Below are 20,271 nucleotides of genomic sequence, written 5' to 3'. Positions count from 1 at the left end.
AAAAATAAGGTTAAGTGTTAGCAACTAGAACTTTCTACTTTCTGATCCTTCCAAATTAAAGTCCCAGTATTAGTGTTTTCAAATTCCAAGATCTTACTTTATTTAACTATTTTGCTATTTAGAAATTATTTTCCCATGGAAATGTGTGTACAGATTAGCATAGCTAATTACAAAACAAACTCCTTTTTCTATTACATATTTGCATTAAATATTTATAGCTAGAGAATTCTTATAAAATTTCAGATTAACTTGATAAATTAAACCAACTCAGGAAGGGATTAACAAACCACTATTTCTGTTTGAACTGCTATTTTGATTCTGAAATAGGCAATTCTACATATAGTGAATACGGAGTCTACTTTCCATTTATCCAATGTTTACTTAAAAGATGAACTATTTCAAACATCAATTCATTGTGCTTCTTAAGTCATGAATATTCCCATAATCCCCACCTCATAAACCATCCGTCTCAGTGAATGAAGTTCCTTTTCTTTTTTCTTTTCTTCAGATGACTTGACACCCATTCATGTTTTGGGTCTCTTTATCTCCACATGAAATGATACTGCTACTCTGGATTTCTTTTTGAATCTTCTGATACTTGCTCTAAAATTCTCAAATATAGACTAATCTGTAATTAGGTTTTGAATACACTGTGAATACCAAAAGACCAAACCAGAGAGAAGGTTCACTTCAGTGGTTAATAACAGTTTAAAATAGGAACAAAGAATCACACACAAAACACTACTACATGCGCTGAAATAAATCTTTTACAACTTCTGAGGTTTTTAAAGAAAGCACAAAGAAACGAATGCAAAGTTACTAATGCAGTGTACTTTCAAGCAAACCACACATCCAAAGATCAAAATGCACCTTAACGGAACTGTTTTGTAACATGCTGCATACCTACTTTGTACCAAGCTTGAGGACACCTTGTAGGTGAGATTTCGTTGTAAAAAAGTTGTTCACTAAAGGAATAGTTCTTAAGATGTAATATTTGTTGTTCCTAAAAAGGTTTGCCTTTTATTAGACAATTATACTGTAAGTGCTCTATAGAACTTCAGTATTTAGAGGAATTATCTAGAATACAGGGAAACAAGGAACATACCCAACAGATGAAAAAGATGGACAAGAGACCAGATTTAAGATTCTCAAAGGTATAGTCAAAACAGATTTAGCAAAAGTAAAACGGAGCACCTTTTATAGTCAATGAGAGGGAAAACCAGAGATAGTCAAACGTGTATTGCTAAATCTCATACTTCTCTAAATCTTGGCACTGTAGTTTTTTTTTTTCCCCCTTCAAACAGGCATGGCTATTTTTAAAGACTTATTAATAAAGATGAACAGAATACTTCTGCTTGTTATAGAAAAAGGAGGTATCATTTCCTATGTTCTGGAAAGCTGGTTGAGACTGATACAGTAATTTCAAAGCTGGGTGGGGTCCCTGACTTCTAGGGGTCTGCTGAAGGTGGTAGCAGAGTTGTCTGGGTTATTTCTATTATCTCAGGAAATCTATGGCCAGAATTACGCCTACTCCCAGAACAATTATTATTTAGTCTGATAAAAGATATAATTTTAACTATGTTTCTAATAAAAAAGAATATATTACTGTAGACAGATTTTCCAAAACATAGACTTCTCAGGACTATACAATGAAAGGAGTGTATTATGACAATAAAGGTTAGAAACCCCTGCACTAACACCCCTAATAATCAATGGGGTAGTAACTTTATATGGTTTTTATAAAGATGAGAACATAATGGATTAAGAGCTATGTGACAGCATAGTCAGCAGAAGCAAGGCTTCTAGCTCTTCCTTTGCCTTTAACATTCACAGTCATGTCACAGCCCCAGTTTATCTATAATGTGAGGGAATCTATCCAGAAGAATTCAAAGCCTGCATTCCTTTAAAACTCAGAACTGAAATGTACTATTCTAACTGATCATATCTTTTAACTGCATCCTTTTAAACATAATTGTCTTTGTTTGCTCCTTACTGCTTTTTATAATTTATTCAATATTAAGCACGGAATAAAAATTCAACTGCAAATGACATCATTATTCTCACAGGGCTACATAATTTTAGAAACATCAGATTTTTTTTAAAGATTTTATTTATTTATTTGACACAGAGAGACACAGCAAGAGAAGGAACAAGAAGGGGAGAGGGGGAAGCAGGCTCCCCACCGCCGATGTGGGGCTCGATCTCAGGACCCTGGGATCATGACCTGAGCTGAAGGCAGATGCTTAATATTGTATAAAACTGGAATCAACGTGGGACAAAAAAGTGTCTTTTAATATCACTTGGCCTAGCACAGAACTTGCTATGCAATAGATGCCTATGAATATTCATTCACTGTTGGGTAATCTACTTAACCGAAACATAAGTCAAACAGTAAAGATGGCTATTTAAAAAATTTGCTGTAATCAGACCCCCAAAACAATATGATTTAGAAAGAAAGCTGCCTTAAGAAAGTCTATGAGATAAATTACAACTTAGGTCTAATGAATATACAAATAGCTCAAAGTGACTTGTTAGTAAATTTGCCTGCCAGCCAGCCTGTCTGCCTTCCTTTCTCCCTCCCTCCCTCTTTTTCTCTTTCTTTTTTAAAACTCTTAACTGCAAGCATTTCTACCAGGCTCTTTTGGCCAAAATAATCAAAACCTCTTAAAACATTTCCATGATATATTAAAGCAAATTCTCCAAAAGACTTCAGGATGAATGAACACAGAGTAGCCTTACACTCAGCTCTTTCATTTTTGTAAGTAGATGGCCCTGTAATTTCATCTCAGCTAACTATTAATGCTTACGGATCTGCCCTTAATTAATAGAGTAGCTCCATTCCAGGTGTTTGTTACTGTCAATGAGCATAAAACCTTGAACTTTCTACTACTTGATTACAAGGCTCAGCTGCAAAAAGAAATCATATGTATGAAAGACTGTATGGGGGATATTAGATACTATGTAAGTTCATCTTTAGATAAGTCAAACAGCTATGTATCTGGACTGCATCATTTTGATTTCACCTAGAACTACTTATGTTATTAGCCTACAATGAGCCAGAACAAAGAGCCCCACAAAATTCGTGATAATACGTAGTCATCTGATGTACTCTATCATATAACTCAGTGTTCTGTCTGTGAGGATGGGTGAAATTTCCCTCAGGTGTTGTGTGCTAGCAACACCTATGCTTCCACTAAGCAACTGCTGGGTCTGATAGCCACCAGCAACATAACTTTGCTTTCCATTTTGCGTCAGCTGTCTAGGAAACTCAGAGCTAAATTTTCAGGTTACTTACAAAACAGAAGAACCCCGAAAAAAGTATTTTGAGAGGGTACCAATCTTATCCCAAGTTTCACATGATCTCACGGACCTTAACTTTCTCTTTCCTTTCACCCAACTTTCCACTTAAGCATTTCTACCTTTTGTACAGGATAGACCTTCGCAAGCTGCTGCAAACCCTTTTTGAAACAGGAGAGGGAATCAACAAACAAGCTAAAAAAACTAGTTCATGGAAGATGTACCACTAGGCAGCTGTTTCATATAATATAGCATAAAACTTGAAAAGTGGTCTTTTTATGCTGGTAATATTTTTAAAATCAGTAATTTAAAAACATTTTTGGGGGAGCAATATTTGTCCCATTAGGCTTCTATAAGTAATTTCTGCATGGGAGAAAAAAATATTATTTCTGCTCAATGCTTGGAAAATCCAATGATATAAATATGTATCCTTGAAGCATTTCTTTTTAGCAACTGAAGAAAAAATAATAAATTTTTATGGGATTCATGATTGTCTTTTCAGTGTAGAAGTTAAGATTCTAGCATAAGATGAATAGTCATCTACTGTGAATTATTTTATTCTGTATCCAGTACATAAAATGTTCCATATTAATAAAATCTATCAACTCAAATTATGGTGAAAAAAAATCTTTAAAAGTTATTCTACATACTAAGTCATTAATGATACATTGCTTTATTTGTCCCCCACAAAAGTTTAAGTAAATACACTATTTCAAAATAAATACATTCCTTTTGTCTCCACAGAAAAATCTAAATATCAAAACAATTTCTAAAATATGACTGAGGCAATTAATTGAGAAGGCTAAAAAATCTTTAGTAAAATATTCGGTCCCAATCAATTAAGAAAGTTTGAAAATAACCCATCACTTTTTTCTTCTCTATTTTCCTCTTCTTCTTAAAAGTATATTTTATTCTGAATTTTATTAGAAGGAAAGTTGAAACATTTTAAGAAAAAGAAAACCACCCAGGCAGCCCTTAAAGAGACAGGACATCATTTATCACCTGCGAAGACAGATTTATAAGAAGAGGGCCCCTTCTGTTCCTTTAAGGCTGCAAAACAGATGGGAAGTGAATGGACAGTCAATGGGACAAGAAAACACATGGGAGGTGCTGCTGTATGTATGTTCCCAGCATAAGAAAGAGGTCAAGATTGTAACTGCATGACTGGGTCCTGGAAAGGGTCTTTCTTCAAGCTGTTACAAAGACAAACGCTGTTCCTCATCCTGCTGTCAAACTGTTATAAATATTGGTTTGTCAAAAGACCTTCAGTGCTGAAGCTTTAAAAGGAGGCGTAACAGATGAATGAATCATGAGAATGATTCTTAAACAGTCAGCTCATTAATGTAATCTTTAAAAGTAGAAGAAAATAATATGAGAATAAAGACTGTAATCTGATTAATGAACCTTACCAAAAGCTTATGAAAAAAATATGGTACTAAAAGTTGCAGGTTTCAATAAAGTTATGAGCTAAGTGAGATGAAAACCAAAAATGAAATACAATGATACTTCTTAACTTAGATGCTGCACTAGGACAAAGAATTATTATTAAACTTGCCACAAGAAGAGCTAACAGAAATTCATGTTTTGTTAGGCTGATTCCGTAAATTCTTAGTTATTTCTCACTATGACCCTGTAAAGAGGTATCATTGTTGATGCTGGTTCCAATCAGAATAAGACTCAAGGAAGTGAAAATAACTTCAGAATTAGTTTTACATATAATCATTAATTCAGAAAATCACCTTCACATTTCGTCACAATCTCTTATTTCCTACAAAAAAGGAAAATCACAAAATTGAAAGACCAATGTAGAACACACAGTTTTATAAGCCTATATATTTATCTTTTTTGAAGAATGAAACCATTACATACATCTTTAGGAGACAAATTCATTGTCCTCGATTCTTAATAATTAGTTTAGGAGAGTAGGATCAAAACTAGCACACTGAAAATAATATAAAAAAGGAAGCCAAATTATATGAATTTGGTCACCCATAAGCACAAACCTAAAGACTAAAGAGGAGCAGATCCCAAAACAAATCCAAAAATAAACTATCTCTAACACATGTTGTTATCCCCAGCTTTGCCATAAATATTTATGTAACTAGCTAAATCTTTTCCCTCAATGATCATTAATTTCCCCATCTGAACAACAGGGGATAATACCTCACAAGCTTCATATGCCTTTACAAGGCAAACATGGACAAATGTAACACGTTTTGTAAAGTACAAAGCTCTACACAGTTGTAGAGGTCCAAGCGGGATGTGGATCCCAAAGTACCAAATGCTGCGGTTACACCAGAACATACTTTCTATTCCTTAATGCTTGCCTGGCTCACTGCTTTCTCCTGACCGTCAGCGATCTTGGAAAAAACAAATTTGGCAGAAGTGAGAATAAAAGATTACAAAGTTAAGAGAGTAGATGGTTAAAGTGGAGGTAGCAGGCAAACATTTGAAGGTTTTTCTGGATAAGAAAGTCAAGATCAAGGCAGAGTGCATGGAAGAATCAATACAGTGGCTTTAAGATGGGGCTGATGTGAACATCTTTGGAGAAAGGACATAATGCAGGCATAAGCACACACAGGAAGTGCCAGGGTCCTGGATACAAGGTGGGAATTAACTTTCAAAGCAGAGTGATTTTCTGTGTGTTTTGCTACGATATATCCTTTAGAATACCTGACCTATTTAAAGTAACTAGTACCATATAAAGAAAAAAAGGAGAAATTTCGCTTACTCTGATAAATGAAGAGTCCAGAAATAGGAGCAATGGCAAGGCAGTGAAGACTGGTAGTGTAAGAGAAAGCCAAGCTAAGATCTCCACTTGAAAAATGTGTTCCAGAAAGGCGCAGAAATTACGTCCCTAAGACCACGTTAAAATTTTTGTTAGATTACAATGTTACAGTGGTTATCTCTGGGTAGTGGCAACCGTTTTAAAAATTTTGCGCTCTGTATTTTCTAATTTTCTTTCCAAAGACTTTATTTATTTATGTGAGAGACAGAGAGAGAGAGAGAGAGAGAGCAAGCACAAGCAGGGGGAACAGGAGAGGGAGAGGAATTGGAGAAGCAGGATCCCCACTGAGCAGGGAGCCAGATGTGGGGTTGAAAGGCAAAAGCTTAAAAGACTGAGCCACCCACGTGCCTAGTATTTTCTAATTTTCCGCAATGCACATATATATACCAGTTCTGTGATAGTAAGAGGGATTAAAACCAACATCTGAAATCCTGGTAGTGTACTTGGTGGAGACAGGTAGTCTGTACCTATGACTCAGAGAATGAAGTAGTGCCTCAAGGAGACTCAACAGGTAAGTTTAGAAAGACTTGATTTCCTTTATCCAGGAAACAGATCTAACTTAAGTGAATAAAAACCAGCAAACTCATTTCTACAATGTACAATACTAAGGAAGATACGAAACAGCTGTCCTAAGAGAAATTAAAATGGACTATTTTCCTACTTAGGAGGTAACAATGAAGCAGGGAAAATCCATTATCTTGCATGGGTTGCATGAGCTTGAAAACTTCACCAGTTCAAAAAAGATTTCGATTTGTTTACAGATGACAGATACAGAGTGGGCATTTACTGGAAATCAGAAGAATTCAAAGTGAATCATGACTACTGAGGAAGACCCCATGATGAGCAATTACTATCTAGTCCCATGAAATGTCTCTTGTCATCACAATCACCAAGAAATTATTTGAGAAAATCATCGGTCACTTTTAAGATTGATTAATTCATGAATTAGATTTGTCATTTCTATGAATACAATAATTAAGAATATGAAATTTCTAAGGTAATTTTGAATTATGCTTATTTGGGAAAAGAAATTTAGAAATGTACAAAATAGTAAACAGTTAAAATTCCTTTGCTTTTAATTCCCCTCTCCAACTACCCTGAGAACCCTACTTCACAGAGGTTACCTGTTCAGTACACACCAATTCATCCTCCAAGACCGTTCCTTTTAAAAAAATTTATTCACATCTTGCCTAATTTTATTTTTTTAACATAGTGTTTCACAGGCTAGTAGTCTGTTTTATGATTAGATTTGGTTCTCAATGACTAAATGTTGTTTTTTTCCATCTTAGCAATGGAGAGAAAATCGTAAAACAAAAACCAAAACACATCACAATTTAATCCCAATGTTAAAGATACTACTTCATTCTAGTAAGGTCTCAGTAAGGAGGAAGTGGTTAAGCATTATTAGCCTAGGTGGGGGGAGGAGTTGAAGTTCTAGCGGAAAATATGCACACTGGCCTTTTTACATAACAATAGACACATTTAAACACATCACAATATGTAAATAAAACCTACTTCAAAATGATAAAGACCTTTCTTATCTTTATTCTTACTTTTAATAAGTTAAAATGTGAGTTTAAGGCAAAAAGAATACACTTGATAATAAAACACTGACTACTAGTAGCCTGTATAAGATTACAGAGAAGTAAGTACCATTTTAATCATATACCAATTTATCAATACCCCTGAATGTTGCCTTTAAAAGATACACTTAGCCATGAAAAATGTGCTTGATTCTAAATGCCTCATTTTGAGTCTGGATTTTCTCATCAATAACCTGGAAAGCACACCGCTCAGGCTTGTCATGTGGAATTCTGTGTGTAAAAATAACTACTTCTCTAACACAGAGGACTCTCCCTGAGGATTACTTTATTCTTTGTGTTGTCTGTCTGTCTGTCTGTCTCTCTCCCTCTCTCGCTACAACACAAAGCAGAGTCTACTTCACCTGTGCAGACTCAAGGTAAGAATAATCCTTTGCTATCTTCCTTAGTCTCTTTGTCAATTTCACTTACTATGAAAAATATTTCGCAAAGGCAAAATGTAAAATTCAACTGCTTTTACCCTGAACAGATGCCTTAAAGACCTCAAGCACTGGTAACACAAAACAGAAAGAAGTTATCTTACTCTGTATCAACAAGAGAAACATTCCAATCTTTCCGTTTTTTCAAATATACTAATTTCTACTAATAACCATTCCAAAAGGTACACAAAATGTACCCGAATGTTAAAGACAATGAAAGCAATTCCAATCAACTTAAAAAATTATGAAAGTGTTTTGGTAAACTGGATGGATTGGCAATTAGGAAATCACTGGTGACCTAGAAGCAAGTGGTTTCATTAGGAATGAAAGCCGTATCACAAGATGTCAGCAAGGGAGTGGGTGGGCGGAGACAGGGAAGAACACAGCAAATGCAAGCTGTTGTACAAGAGAAATGATATGGTAGCTTTCTGGCAGGACAGAGTGTTAGAAAGATTCCTTAGGATAAGTGTTAGCTTCCTTCCTCTTTTTTAAGCCAGGAGGAGGAGGAGGAGGCTAATAAAGAATCTGTATTAAAAGGTCATGATTAAATAGTCACTGAACACTTACAATATATACCATACAAGATATGGTGCACTTATGAAAGAACCAAATCACTTTAGCAGAACAGATCAAAACAGATAAGAAATTTTTTAAAAGATTTATTTGAGAGAGTGAGCGTGCCTCACAAGCAGGGGGAGGGGCAGAGGAAGAAACAGGCTCCCTGCTGAGCAGGCAGCTGGATGTGGGTCTCCGTCGCAGGGTCCTGGGATCATACCTGAGCAGAAGGCAGGCATTTAACTGATAGAGTCATATGCAGGTGCCTCCCCCTGCACCCCCGCCAAATTTTATTTTTTAAACTGGTTATTTCAGTTGATCTACTGTTGCCTACAGTGGGAAGTCTGCCTTCTGCTCAATTAAACAATACTGGCAGTAACTCAGTTAAGGTTTTCAATCACTGGAGGAAGGCAAATAAGTAGGGAGGAGGAAAAATCCTGGTTGAACAAGTGGTAATAGGCTGCAAGAAGGCACAGGAAGAGACATAAAAAACAGACAAAGGGAAAAGACTGCTTAGAAATGTGCTAAATGCCAGGAGAGATGAGAAACCTGTACTGAGGTCTTACAATTACTGATCAAAGAAATGAAGTAACAGTATTCAGATATAAGTGAAATTGCACGGGTTATGGTCCTTATACTTCATGTTTTCTCTCCAGGGCACCTTATTCTATTCTCCATGATTGTGCCTTTAAAAAAAAGTAGGCCTCTCTAGGCCTACTTACCTAGAATTCTACAATTCAATGCTACCTGTTCCCTTTTCAAATCCCTTTAAAATTCATTTTCTGGGGCACCTGGGTGACTCAGTGGGTTAAGCCTCTCCCTTTCTCCCTTCGGCTCAGGTCATGATCTCAGGGTCCTGGGATCCAGCCCCCAATCCGGCTCTCTGCTCATCAGGGAGCCTGCTTCCCCACCCTCTCTCTCTGCCTGCCTCTCTGCCTACTTGTGATCTCTTTCTCTCTGTCAAATAAATAAAAAAAATCTTAAAAAAAATAAAATTTATTTTCTTTGGTTTACATCAACAGACATAAAATGAATATGCTAATACAGACACAGTTCAAATAACTTACCAATTTTCAACAGTCACATGGTTTCTAAGGCTCTACTAAAAGAAGATATGTGTCAATTTTATCCCAGTTAATAAAACGACAATTTTAATGCTGTGAATAGTTAGAATTTTCTAGAGTATGGACTTGGGGGCAGGAGGATGGGTAGTGGTGGTGCCCAGCAAAAAATCCTCTATGGAGACTTGTTAAAACTTGCATGCCAGAGCCCTACTACTAGAAAAATAGTTTTAAATAGGAGTTCTCTTTTCCATAACTTTAAGTTCCAGATTCTGAGTATAATAATCATTTTTTAGGATAATTTTCAGTCTCACACTACTTCATAGTCACTATTTTCATCCATAATGGCCTTCGAGGATATGGCAGGTGTGGAAGAAGTTTAGGAATGTGGAATAACCAACAGAAATTAAATCCGAGAGAGTATCCTGGTAGTCTTCCTTTCTAGATCAAGAACAACAGTGTCGTTCTGGCTGAGGGTTCCATCTAGATATGTTCTGACTACCTTTTACTCAAGTTTTAACATAGCACAAAGATATATTTCTTAACTACTTTACACACTTAGAATTATACTTATTTATTTAATGTCAGTGGTCTTTTTAAAAAAGATTTATTTTATTTAAAGATTTTATTTATTTGACAGGCAGAGATCACAAGTAGGCAGAGCAGCAGGCAGAGAGAGAGGGAGAAGCAGGCTCCCTGAGGAGCAGAGAGCCCGATGTGGGGCTCGATCTCAGGACCCCGGGATCATGACCTGAGCTGAAGGCAGAGGCTTTAACCCACTGAGCCACCCAGGTGCCCCCAAAAATATTTTAGAGAGAGAGAGCGCGAGTGAATGCATACACGCATGAGGGGAGGGGCAGAGGAAGAGGGAGAGAGAATCTTCCTGGAGCTGACTCCCTGCGGAGTTCAGAGCCCCACTTGTAGGGTTTGGTCCCAAGACCTTGAGATCATGACCTGAGCCGAAATAAGTCGGCTGCTTAACAGACTGAGCCACCCAGGCACCCTCAGAATTATGTTTTAGATCTAATAAAAAATGTTTAAAAATTTTTTAGTTGAAGTATAGCTGACATGCAATGTTACATTAGTTCCAGGTGTACAACTCAGTGATGTGAGACAAGTCTGGTATTCTATGTGCACCACAAATGTAGCTCCCATCTGTCACCATACAGTGCCATTATAATACCATCAACTTGATTCTTTATGCTGTACCAGTAAAGGATCTTTTTTTAGAATTTAAGCAGCTATGGTGCATTTCTCTTCCAATTTTAGCTTTTAAAATGGCGGTACTGGTTCACTCTGCTGTCATGCCCTTTTTATCATCACAATTTCAAAAATACCCTAGTATACTACTAATGAACAAAACTTTCACTCCAAAAATAATTTGCTAGTGAATATCTGGTAGCTTAGAGAAAGATAAAATTTCCGTCTAAGTTTTTAGAGTCAAAACTGAATCTCATGCACACTAGGATACAAACCTGGTAACTTTGCTCCTTTCTAATTATCAAGAGAAAGCACAGGATGGATTATAAGAGGAGACTGGGAAAGTGAAGAGACACAAAGACAAGCCCCACCAGCATTGTACACTCCCAAGAGAAACAAACTTTAAGTTTTAAGAAACAATTGCTGGCTGTCTGGGAGATGCCCAGGCATCAAACAATAAAGAACAGTCAACAGAGGCAAGAGGCCGAGCACGCTGCTGTGATTCCTGCTCCCTAATCCCCGGGCTCCAGTGAAAGGCCAGCTGTTGCCACCTCGCGTAGGGAGTCAGCAGAGCAAATTAATTGCAGGAGGAAAAAAGCTGCGGATATTGGAAAATTCTAATTTGTTAGTCTCTATTAGCTATACTATTTTAAACATTAGGGGCATCAAACTATATCATTAAATAAGATAAAGTATAAAGCAATGGCAGCCCAAGTAAAGGAGTTTATCACTGTTTCACATTTCACTTAGTAAATGAGATGGAAATACGAAGTTACTCAATTTTTACTGAAGCACACCTTCAATTTGTATAAAGTACAAGAAGCAGGAAGCAATACACTGAAGCCTATTACCACAGATTTCAACACTCCCAGGCAAAAACAACAACAACAACAACAACAACAACAACAAAAAAACCCTCAACTTAGAGTAACAATGTTTATGTTCAAGTAAACATTCTCTATCTGTAACTGGATCTTGAAAAGCTGTGTCTGAATTTTGGGCAATGTACATACTACTTAACTATGGTGGAATTTGATAGATATTAATTTGAAGCATGTTTACAAGTCATAAATTATAAATTTCTTTAACCTAGGCAATGTCTTGGTTTATACTTTAGTGTTCCCTTATCTAGATGTTCTAATTCTATCAAAGTTTTCATATCATTTGAAAGTTTAAATATTAAATCACTAATGTTTTTCTGACCCACTCCATAAAGGACATTGTTAACTATAAGCTTCCAAATGTAAAGGACCACATTTTGTGTAATTATATTTTTCAAAGGCTTGAGTTTTGTTCTCAAGTTAATTCGGCACAGTAGTTGAAGACATGGACTCAAATCTTGGCTTTACCACTTACTACCTATGCGCTCCTAGGCTTCCATTTCTTTATCTATAAAATAAATTTTAAAAAAAAGACTGTACCTATGAGAATGCATATAAGGCACACAAACTAACATCTGGCACAGGAAAAGTATCCAAATATTAACTCATCATAAACAGTTTCAAGTTCTGATATAAAAATGAAGTGTATTTTAAAATAAAAGGGAAAGACTATAGATCTTGGATCTAAATGATCTGTAACGCCCCTTTAACTCCCAGGTATCAATGATTCTTTGATTACGTACAGAATGAAAATTCGGGCTTTAGTGAACAAGAATTTAGAAAGAAACCTAAACTCTAAATCCCAGGCAATTGATATAAAGGTCCAAAACTCACAATAACCTTGTTAACAACTGATATAACATTCATATAACAAATAATAAAAGAATTCCATGCTGTTTTGCTGAAACTCACTTTAGCAACATTACAGCAATTATTACCAGTGCCCAAATACTCCATTTCCAGGGTGGGGTAGAACAAATTCCAAAATGTCTATGAGATGTAAGCATTATCTATGAGATGCTAGTGTTGTTTTATATGATGACAATTATAAAATAGATTTTATAAATCATAAAACTACTAGTACCTTATGAAAAAACTATACCAATCTTCCCCTCTTCAAAGACAGCATTAAAAATGTAGTCTGTTTCAATAAATATATTGAAAACATTACTACAAATTTTACTGGGAATCCAAATGGATTTTATCTAAGTTGACACTGTATTTAAATATCTACCAAAAAATCCTTTGAAATAAAATTTGCTACAAAGTCAAAAGAATTTCATCAAGGTCATAGTGGGCGTATTTCAACACTAAATAGTTGTAGGTGGAACTAGATGCTGTAAATAAGGTGGAAAGATGAACTATGCAGGAGGTGGGGTACTTGGCTGGCTCAGTTGGTAGAGCATGTGACTCTTGGTCTCAGGGTCGTGGTGAGTTCAAGCCCCACGTTGGATGTGGAGCCTATGTAATAAAGAAAAAAAAATGTCCAGGAGGTAACTAAGCCTTTCAACACATTCAGAGTTCATATTTTTAAAATTCTCATTTTCTCTAAATTATTTTCATCCGACCATGATCCATTTATACAAACAGATCCAGTTATAAAAATAAAATTAAACCATTTTTTACCCTTTTTTATGTAAAAATTATTTCAGATATGGAGAAAAGTTTTAAGAACACTACAAAGAACATATTTTTCCTGAATAATTTACTGTCACTACATCCCATAAAGCCCAAATATTGTATTGTGTACTTGCTACAAATGCAGATTATCTTCCTAAATAATACCAATTTTACAATCAAAATTAAAAAAATTTACACTGATGTATCATTACCATGTAACACCCCATTCAAGTTTTACCAACTGTCCCAATAATATCCAACAACATCCCAATAACATCCCAGTAACATCCTGTAGAGCAACAAAATTAGGTTCAGGATTACACACTGCATTTTGTTTTCATTCTTTAGTCTCCTTCAACCTGAAATACTTCCTCACTTTTTTGTTTCTCATGATCTTGATACATTTGAAGATTATAGGCCTCAATTTGGGTTTGTCTAATGTATCTTCATGTGCCTCAATTTGGGTTTGTCTAATGTATCTTCATGATTGGACTTAAGTTACACATTCTTTGGTAAAAATATCCAAGAAGTAATGTTCGGTGTTTTTTTACTGCATTCCACAAGGTGGGACACAGTTCTAATTTGACCATTATTGATAATATTAACTTTGACAACTTGATTAAGGTGGTTATTGCCAGGCTTCTCCATTATAAAGTTACTCTTTTTCCTTTTTTAATTATTTTGTGAGGAGATACTTTGTGTGATTATATAACCACCCCATTCCTCATCACGAATTTTGTTCATTTATCTACATAATCCATTTTATTCATTTATATAATTATCAATTTATGGAATCCTATTTTATTCAGTGGGTTACAGTTAGTATTTGTCATTATTTCTTTCGATACCCCAATTGTCCTAGTTTGGCTAGCGGGAGCCTTCTCAAGCTGGCTTTTGCACCTTGCTGACATGTCCCCATCACCCTTCAACCACTTCCTTCTTCTGTCATCTTAGGATGCTCCAGGTTCATCCTAATCTTTTCTTGCTCCAGCTATGGAATCCACTACCTCTCCAAAGAGTCCTTTTTCCTACGTATGACTTCTGTTCTTGACACTAAAAGGGGTAGGCTCTTGTTTCATTTCTTTGACCTCCCTAACTCAGGACAATCAGTTGATGAATCTCCAAAGTAAAGTGGTGAAAGGATTTAAAATCGAGCAAGTTTAGTAAGATTGGCAAAAAATATGATGCACCAAATTTTCCCAAACTCCACAATACTCTACCCCTATACTATTTTGAAATTGTAGTAAAAGCTTGTTTGACAGTTTTCCCTTCTCTAAATTCCATCAACACATGATATTCTACCTGAATACGCAATATATGAAAACTCTCATCCAAGTAATACAGTAGTTACTGTTAAAACTTTAAAAGTTTTCTGGCTAAAAGAATCCATGATCATATTCCCAAGTGTTACACTAAAGATAAAAAAGTATAGAAAAGGTACTCCCAAGAGTCTTTTCCAACTAATAGACAATGTCATGGCTCACCTGCTCCTTCTGTGTAAATGATGAAGCTGAGTCACTGGTGAAACACTTGCAAGGACGTTACTTGGTACATTAACACAACCATAATTTTATATGTACAAAAACAGTAAATCATTTCAAGGGAGTCATAAAGTACTTTCTCAGGAAAACGAGCAGGATAACATAAGACTTGGCTTGACAGGGTACAAATCTGTGTTAGCAATTCACTTTCTTGAAATAATCAAATTGGGCCTGGTAAGTAATGGGGTTATATAAAGCTCTCTTACAAAATACGAGAAAAGACACATTATTTTTAATTATTTAACATTATATATGCTGGTGAAATACAATGAAGTATCTTGCTGTCTGATAACCATGTCCTGAGGGATACTTAAGAAATTATTTGCACACCTTGCAACACTGACACAACTCTTCCTGTAACAGCACTAATGGAGCATAAAACTGTGAAGCAGGGACTTGCAAGTGGTTTTTGAAGTAATTCTCCCAAAGCCCCTCCAAGCAATATAGTAACTACTGAAGTCATTTTTATAAACAAAGGGGCTAAGGCTCTGAGAGATACCTTGCCTAAGGTAACACAGCTAGTGAAAGGCAGTTCACAAACACAGATCTATGAATTAGCACAATCTTAATTATTCGATAAAGTGACATGAAAGACATTTTAAGAAAAGCAGCAGAAAATGAAAATAAAGGCTAAAATGAGATACGTTTCAAAAAAAAAAGATTATTTAAGGGAAGAAAGGACAGAAGAGAGAACAAATGACAGCTGAGGTAACAGAGAGGAGACAACGGTTGTGGAGAAACATGCTGCTGAGGCACCAGGTGTTAAACAGGAAAACTGCTGGTTTTTCTTGGTTATTTTAGGGAGCATATTGTAGTGACTTAAGTTCAGATTAGAAATGGTTTTCAAATGTGAAGAACTTCTTCCTATTTAGTATCTTTCTCTTAGATATCAGAAAACTCCTAAGACTAAACTTAAGGAAAAATACTTTGTTTCATGAAATTAATGAGGGCAAACTTATACCAAGGTAAGCTCAAATGGTAGCACCAACCTCAGTATATTTATTTTTATTTAATATTACTCTTTCACGGATTGCCTCGGGTTATTGAGGATCTAAATAAATCTTAATATGCAATCCAAATACCTTAAAGCTAGGAACCTACTAGCATTCAGAAAGAACCAAATATTCCCCCCAAACAAAGCGACAAGGTGATCAGGAAGGCCAAGCCAGGTTGGGGGTGGGAGAGTGGTGACAGAAGGGAAAGCCTTGTGGGTCTAGTGTTGCTGTTAAAGCTCAGTCCGGCAGAAGAGGGTGTTCACGTGGAAGTGCTGGTGGCTTGGCTGGCCTAGTAGTGAGGGGACTATCCCTGCAGGAGGGCAGTCCAGTCTGGTGCACAGTACTGGAGCACATGTAGGATGAAGAGGATGTCCTTCAAAAAAGCATGGCCTGGCTTTGGGCGAGGAGGATGTCCTGCTGCTGGGGAAGAGGTGGGAAGGATGAAGGGGGATACACCTGGTACACAATGCCAGAGCATGAGCTCAGTGAAAAGAGTGTCAACACAGGGCAAGTTACTGTGGTGTGGCCTGCAGTCGGGTGGTTAGAGCCTGAACTGGGTGAAAAGAATGCTTGTGCAATGAAGGGAACAGTGACAAGTTTGGTTATATACAGGAAGATTGATCAAGTAAATTTATTAAGGAGACTTGGAGCCAGATTTCTCACTGTCAGAAAAAAGGAGAAAACTAGGATGAACTCTGTATTACTGAATTAAAATAGAAACTTATGATTTTTCAATACATATACCTATGATTGGGAATACAGATGTAAATATGTGTAAGTGTATCTATACATGTACACGTGTGCATATACACATGCGTGCACATGTGCGTGCACGTGCGCACACACACACGAATGCATGCAAAATCTGTTCCCCAGCTCTTTCCATTGAGAGGGTCTGGGAATAGTGATATTCCAATCATAATCAGCATATCTAGTTTCCAATACTTAATTTTTAAATACCATTCTCAAAAAAAAAAAAAAAAAAAAGAAGAGGAAGCTGGATCAGGGAAAGTACAGGATGAGCATGGAACATCCTGCTACATAGAAGGACAATACCAGGATGACACATGACACTTGAAGAGGGTCTGAAATTAGATGTAGTGATGTATCAGTGTCAATATCCTGATTTTGATGGTTGCATTATGGTTGCTAGGAGAAAATCCTTGTTTCTAAGAAACACACATTAAAGTACTTGAAAGTGATGGGGATACAGGTCAGCAATTTTTTCTCAAACAGTTCATGGAAAAAAAGTTCCTGTATATACTTTTCTACAGTTTGCGATTAAATGGATGATCGAATAATGGAAACGCGGAAGGAGAAAAGGTAGTAAGTGGAGGGCAAGAAGAACTACTTACTGAGGTCTTCAGCCAGCTGAACTCGTTTGCCAGTGAGCAGTTTTACCTTCTTCTCGCTATCTTCAGCAAAATCTTCTAATACCTCTTTCACATTTTTCTCTAATCGCCTGACTGTTTAAAGTAAACAAACAAACTTGAAGGGCATCATTTTTATGAATGCACAGGGATGATAAATTAGCAATATTTGGAGAGTAAGTTCCAATTTTTCTCATCATGTTAGAACTACTGAGTTCAGACTTCTCACAGTTATAGGCAGAATCTGTACCTATTACATAGTATGTTTATCCAACAGGAATCTAATACATATTCTCAGAGAAAGTCATATTCTCAAGTCCTAACACTTTAAAGAAGTGAGGATTTCCCCAAAAAACTTAAGTGATGCTTAGGAGTCCCTTTCTAACAGTTTTCGTGTAATGAAGGAAACTCCTGGTATGTTTTAACTTCTATTTTTCCCAATTATGATTTATTTTCATTAATATTTTAAGGGCAGATTACAGTTCTCAATTTTTCTAACAAATCTATTTTTACTTTAAAATTTATTTTTAACTTATTTGAGAGAGAGAAAGTGTGCATGTGGGGTGGGGAGGGTAAGAGGGAGAGGGAGAGAAAGAATTTCAAGCAGACTCAATTTCATGACCCTGAGATCATGACCTGAGCCAAAACCAAGAGTCAGGACTTAACCGACTCAGACACCCAGGTGCCCCTAATGAATCTATTTTTAAATAAGTATTTTGATATCCTTCTATTAAAAAGGAGTTTATTATTATTTTTTTGATGTTAGAATTACAAAGCGGTCCCTCTGTGGCTTACCTTCAGTATTTGTAAGTTGCTGCCTCAAAGTATTTGCAGTGATAGCAAGCATGCGCTGTATTCGCCAAAAGAGGACGACATCATTGCATTCCAACTGAAATTTAGGTAATTAAGATTACCAGATGCAAATTTAAAATTGAAAACCACAATCATAAACACATATGGCTACTAAAGTTAGTACCCATACCCTAAACTTAAATTAAAAAAAACCCTCATATTTACCTAGTACATATATTCCTATTGTAGATATAAGCCACTGAATCTTTTCTGCACAGATCCATGAACATTTGCATGAATTGGCGTCAACCTACACTCCCCCCCAAGCAGAGGTTTGTTTTGAGTCCAGTGACAAAGCAAATAAATTTGGGAAGTAGAGAATTTCATGACATTATATACAAATAGAAATTTATAGCATATACACTTAATTTTTATTTAGTTTCAGCTAACATCCATGTTAGCTTAAATATACCCTTAGGTTAACCTCTTTTCTGCACTCAAGCCAGTTTTGAAATGCAGCTGTATATAAAGGTAAATTAATGATGTGTTTTAAAAGAAGCTTATTCTATAGAAAGGCATCCTCAATAATTATGCAAAAAACTTACCACTTTTTACATAGGTATATTTAAATACAAATTTACTTTAAGCTGTAGAAAACGCAAAAGCTCTTAATTTAAGGGTCTCAAATAAGGTCACTGATTCATAGACAGCCCTTTCAGAAGAATAATTTTAAAAGCATTTCTGCTTGTAAGAATGCTCCAAATATATCCGTCTGCTGCCACCTAGGGGTTACTCTATGAAACGTGGCATTAAACAAAGTACAACTTAATATACTCCTTTTAAATATTTAGAGATTTTAATGATATGAAGAAAGAATTACAATATAATACAGGAAAAAGCACAATAAAAATTGTTTTTGCAGTCTTATTTCCACTATCCAAAAGGATTGTTATGTCATACACATGCACACACAACTAAGTATAGAAAGAATTGAACAGATACATATAAATATGTTAACTAAAATTACTTCTAGGACAGGGAATTATAAGTGACTTATTTCTTAATAGGGACTATTTAAATAGGTGACTATTTCCTTTCGCAATTTTTTTACATTTGTTTACTGCATTTCCACAAGAAGAATGCATTATTTTCTAATATTAAAAATTTTTTTTTAAAATTTTGTTTATTGGTTTATTATCAGAGAGAGAACACAAGCAGGGGGAGTGGCAGATGGAGAGGTAGAAGCAGACTCCCTGCTGAGCAGAGAGCCCAAAGTGGGGCTTGATCACAGAACTCTGAGATCATGACCTGGGCTGAAGGCAGACACTTAACTGAGCCACCCAGTTGCCCCAAAAAGTTAATTCTTAAAAAAAATTTTAAAATGTGGTTTGGAGCCCATTATCTGCATATAAAATTTCATAGTGTGTAAAATATAAACTGGAAATACCTTAGAAAAGACAGGAGTTAGGTATTCTTCATAAATCACATTTACTTTCCCCAGTATATCAAAGGATTTAAAACTAATGCAAAAGCTGTAGTTCACTTTTAAGCATCTAAGTAACAATCACTAAAAGCATTTCCCCTTGTTTTTGGACACATTACCTCAGAATCTACAAAATGCCTTTGGTAGTAGTAAAAGCCTCTTCGACAAAGGTTACAATGGTTTAGAGCTGTTTTTAAGAAGTGTCTTCTATAAACTTGGTGCCAAGTATCCTTAATCTAAAATGAAAAAAGAAAAAAAAAGAGTTACTGTACACTCTGCAGGTTAACCAAACACATTCTGAAAAGTCATCCAAAGAGTTTACTTACAAAAAAAATAATTAAAACTAACGGTAATGTTACTATTCTAACCAACATTTTTATCCATTAAAAATATTTTTTTAAGGCAAAGATTAGATTTACCACTACTCTGACCCCTTACCAGTTTATGTACTTCCAAATATGCAGTGTTTTTAAACAAGCGTTGTTATTATATTCATATAATCATCCTGTAAAGTAGATAGGGTTGAGATTATCATCTCCCCTAGTTAGAGGTAAGGAGCCCCAAGGAAAAAGGGGTCGTGAGCCTAATCTAAGGACAGTTAGGACTAGGAAGCTGGTCTCAGACCATTTCCATCAATGTAACAATAGTTCCTTTTTGATTACTTCATT

At 35.8% G+C, this 20,271-nt stretch overlaps 1 protein-coding gene across 4 annotated transcripts in view; it reads right to left on the bottom strand.

The window, feature by feature from the left end:
* OPA1 (OPA1 mitochondrial dynamin like GTPase) overlaps nucleotides 1–20,271 on the bottom strand; it is an 87,200-nt gene that overhangs the window by 7,373 nt on the left and 59,556 nt on the right. For all 4 annotated transcript variants that reach the window (XM_080811764.1, XM_080811763.1, XM_080811762.1 and 1 more), the window contains 3 exons: nucleotides 19,723–19,839; nucleotides 18,124–18,217; nucleotides 17,314–17,424 (listed from right to left, as the gene is read on the bottom strand). In XM_080811764.1, the coding sequence (XP_080667890.1) occupies nucleotides 17,314–17,424; nucleotides 18,124–18,217; nucleotides 19,723–19,839 (322 nt within the window). The remainder of the gene's footprint in view (nucleotides 1–17,313; nucleotides 17,425–18,123; nucleotides 18,218–19,722; nucleotides 19,840–20,271) is intronic.

The sequence above is a fragment of the Martes martes genome, assembly GCF_963455335.1.
Source record: "Martes martes genome assembly, chromosome: 1".
Taxonomy (NCBI): Eukaryota; Metazoa; Chordata; class Mammalia; order Carnivora; family Mustelidae; genus Martes; species Martes martes.
This window is presented reverse-complemented; position numbering and strand designations above follow the sequence as displayed.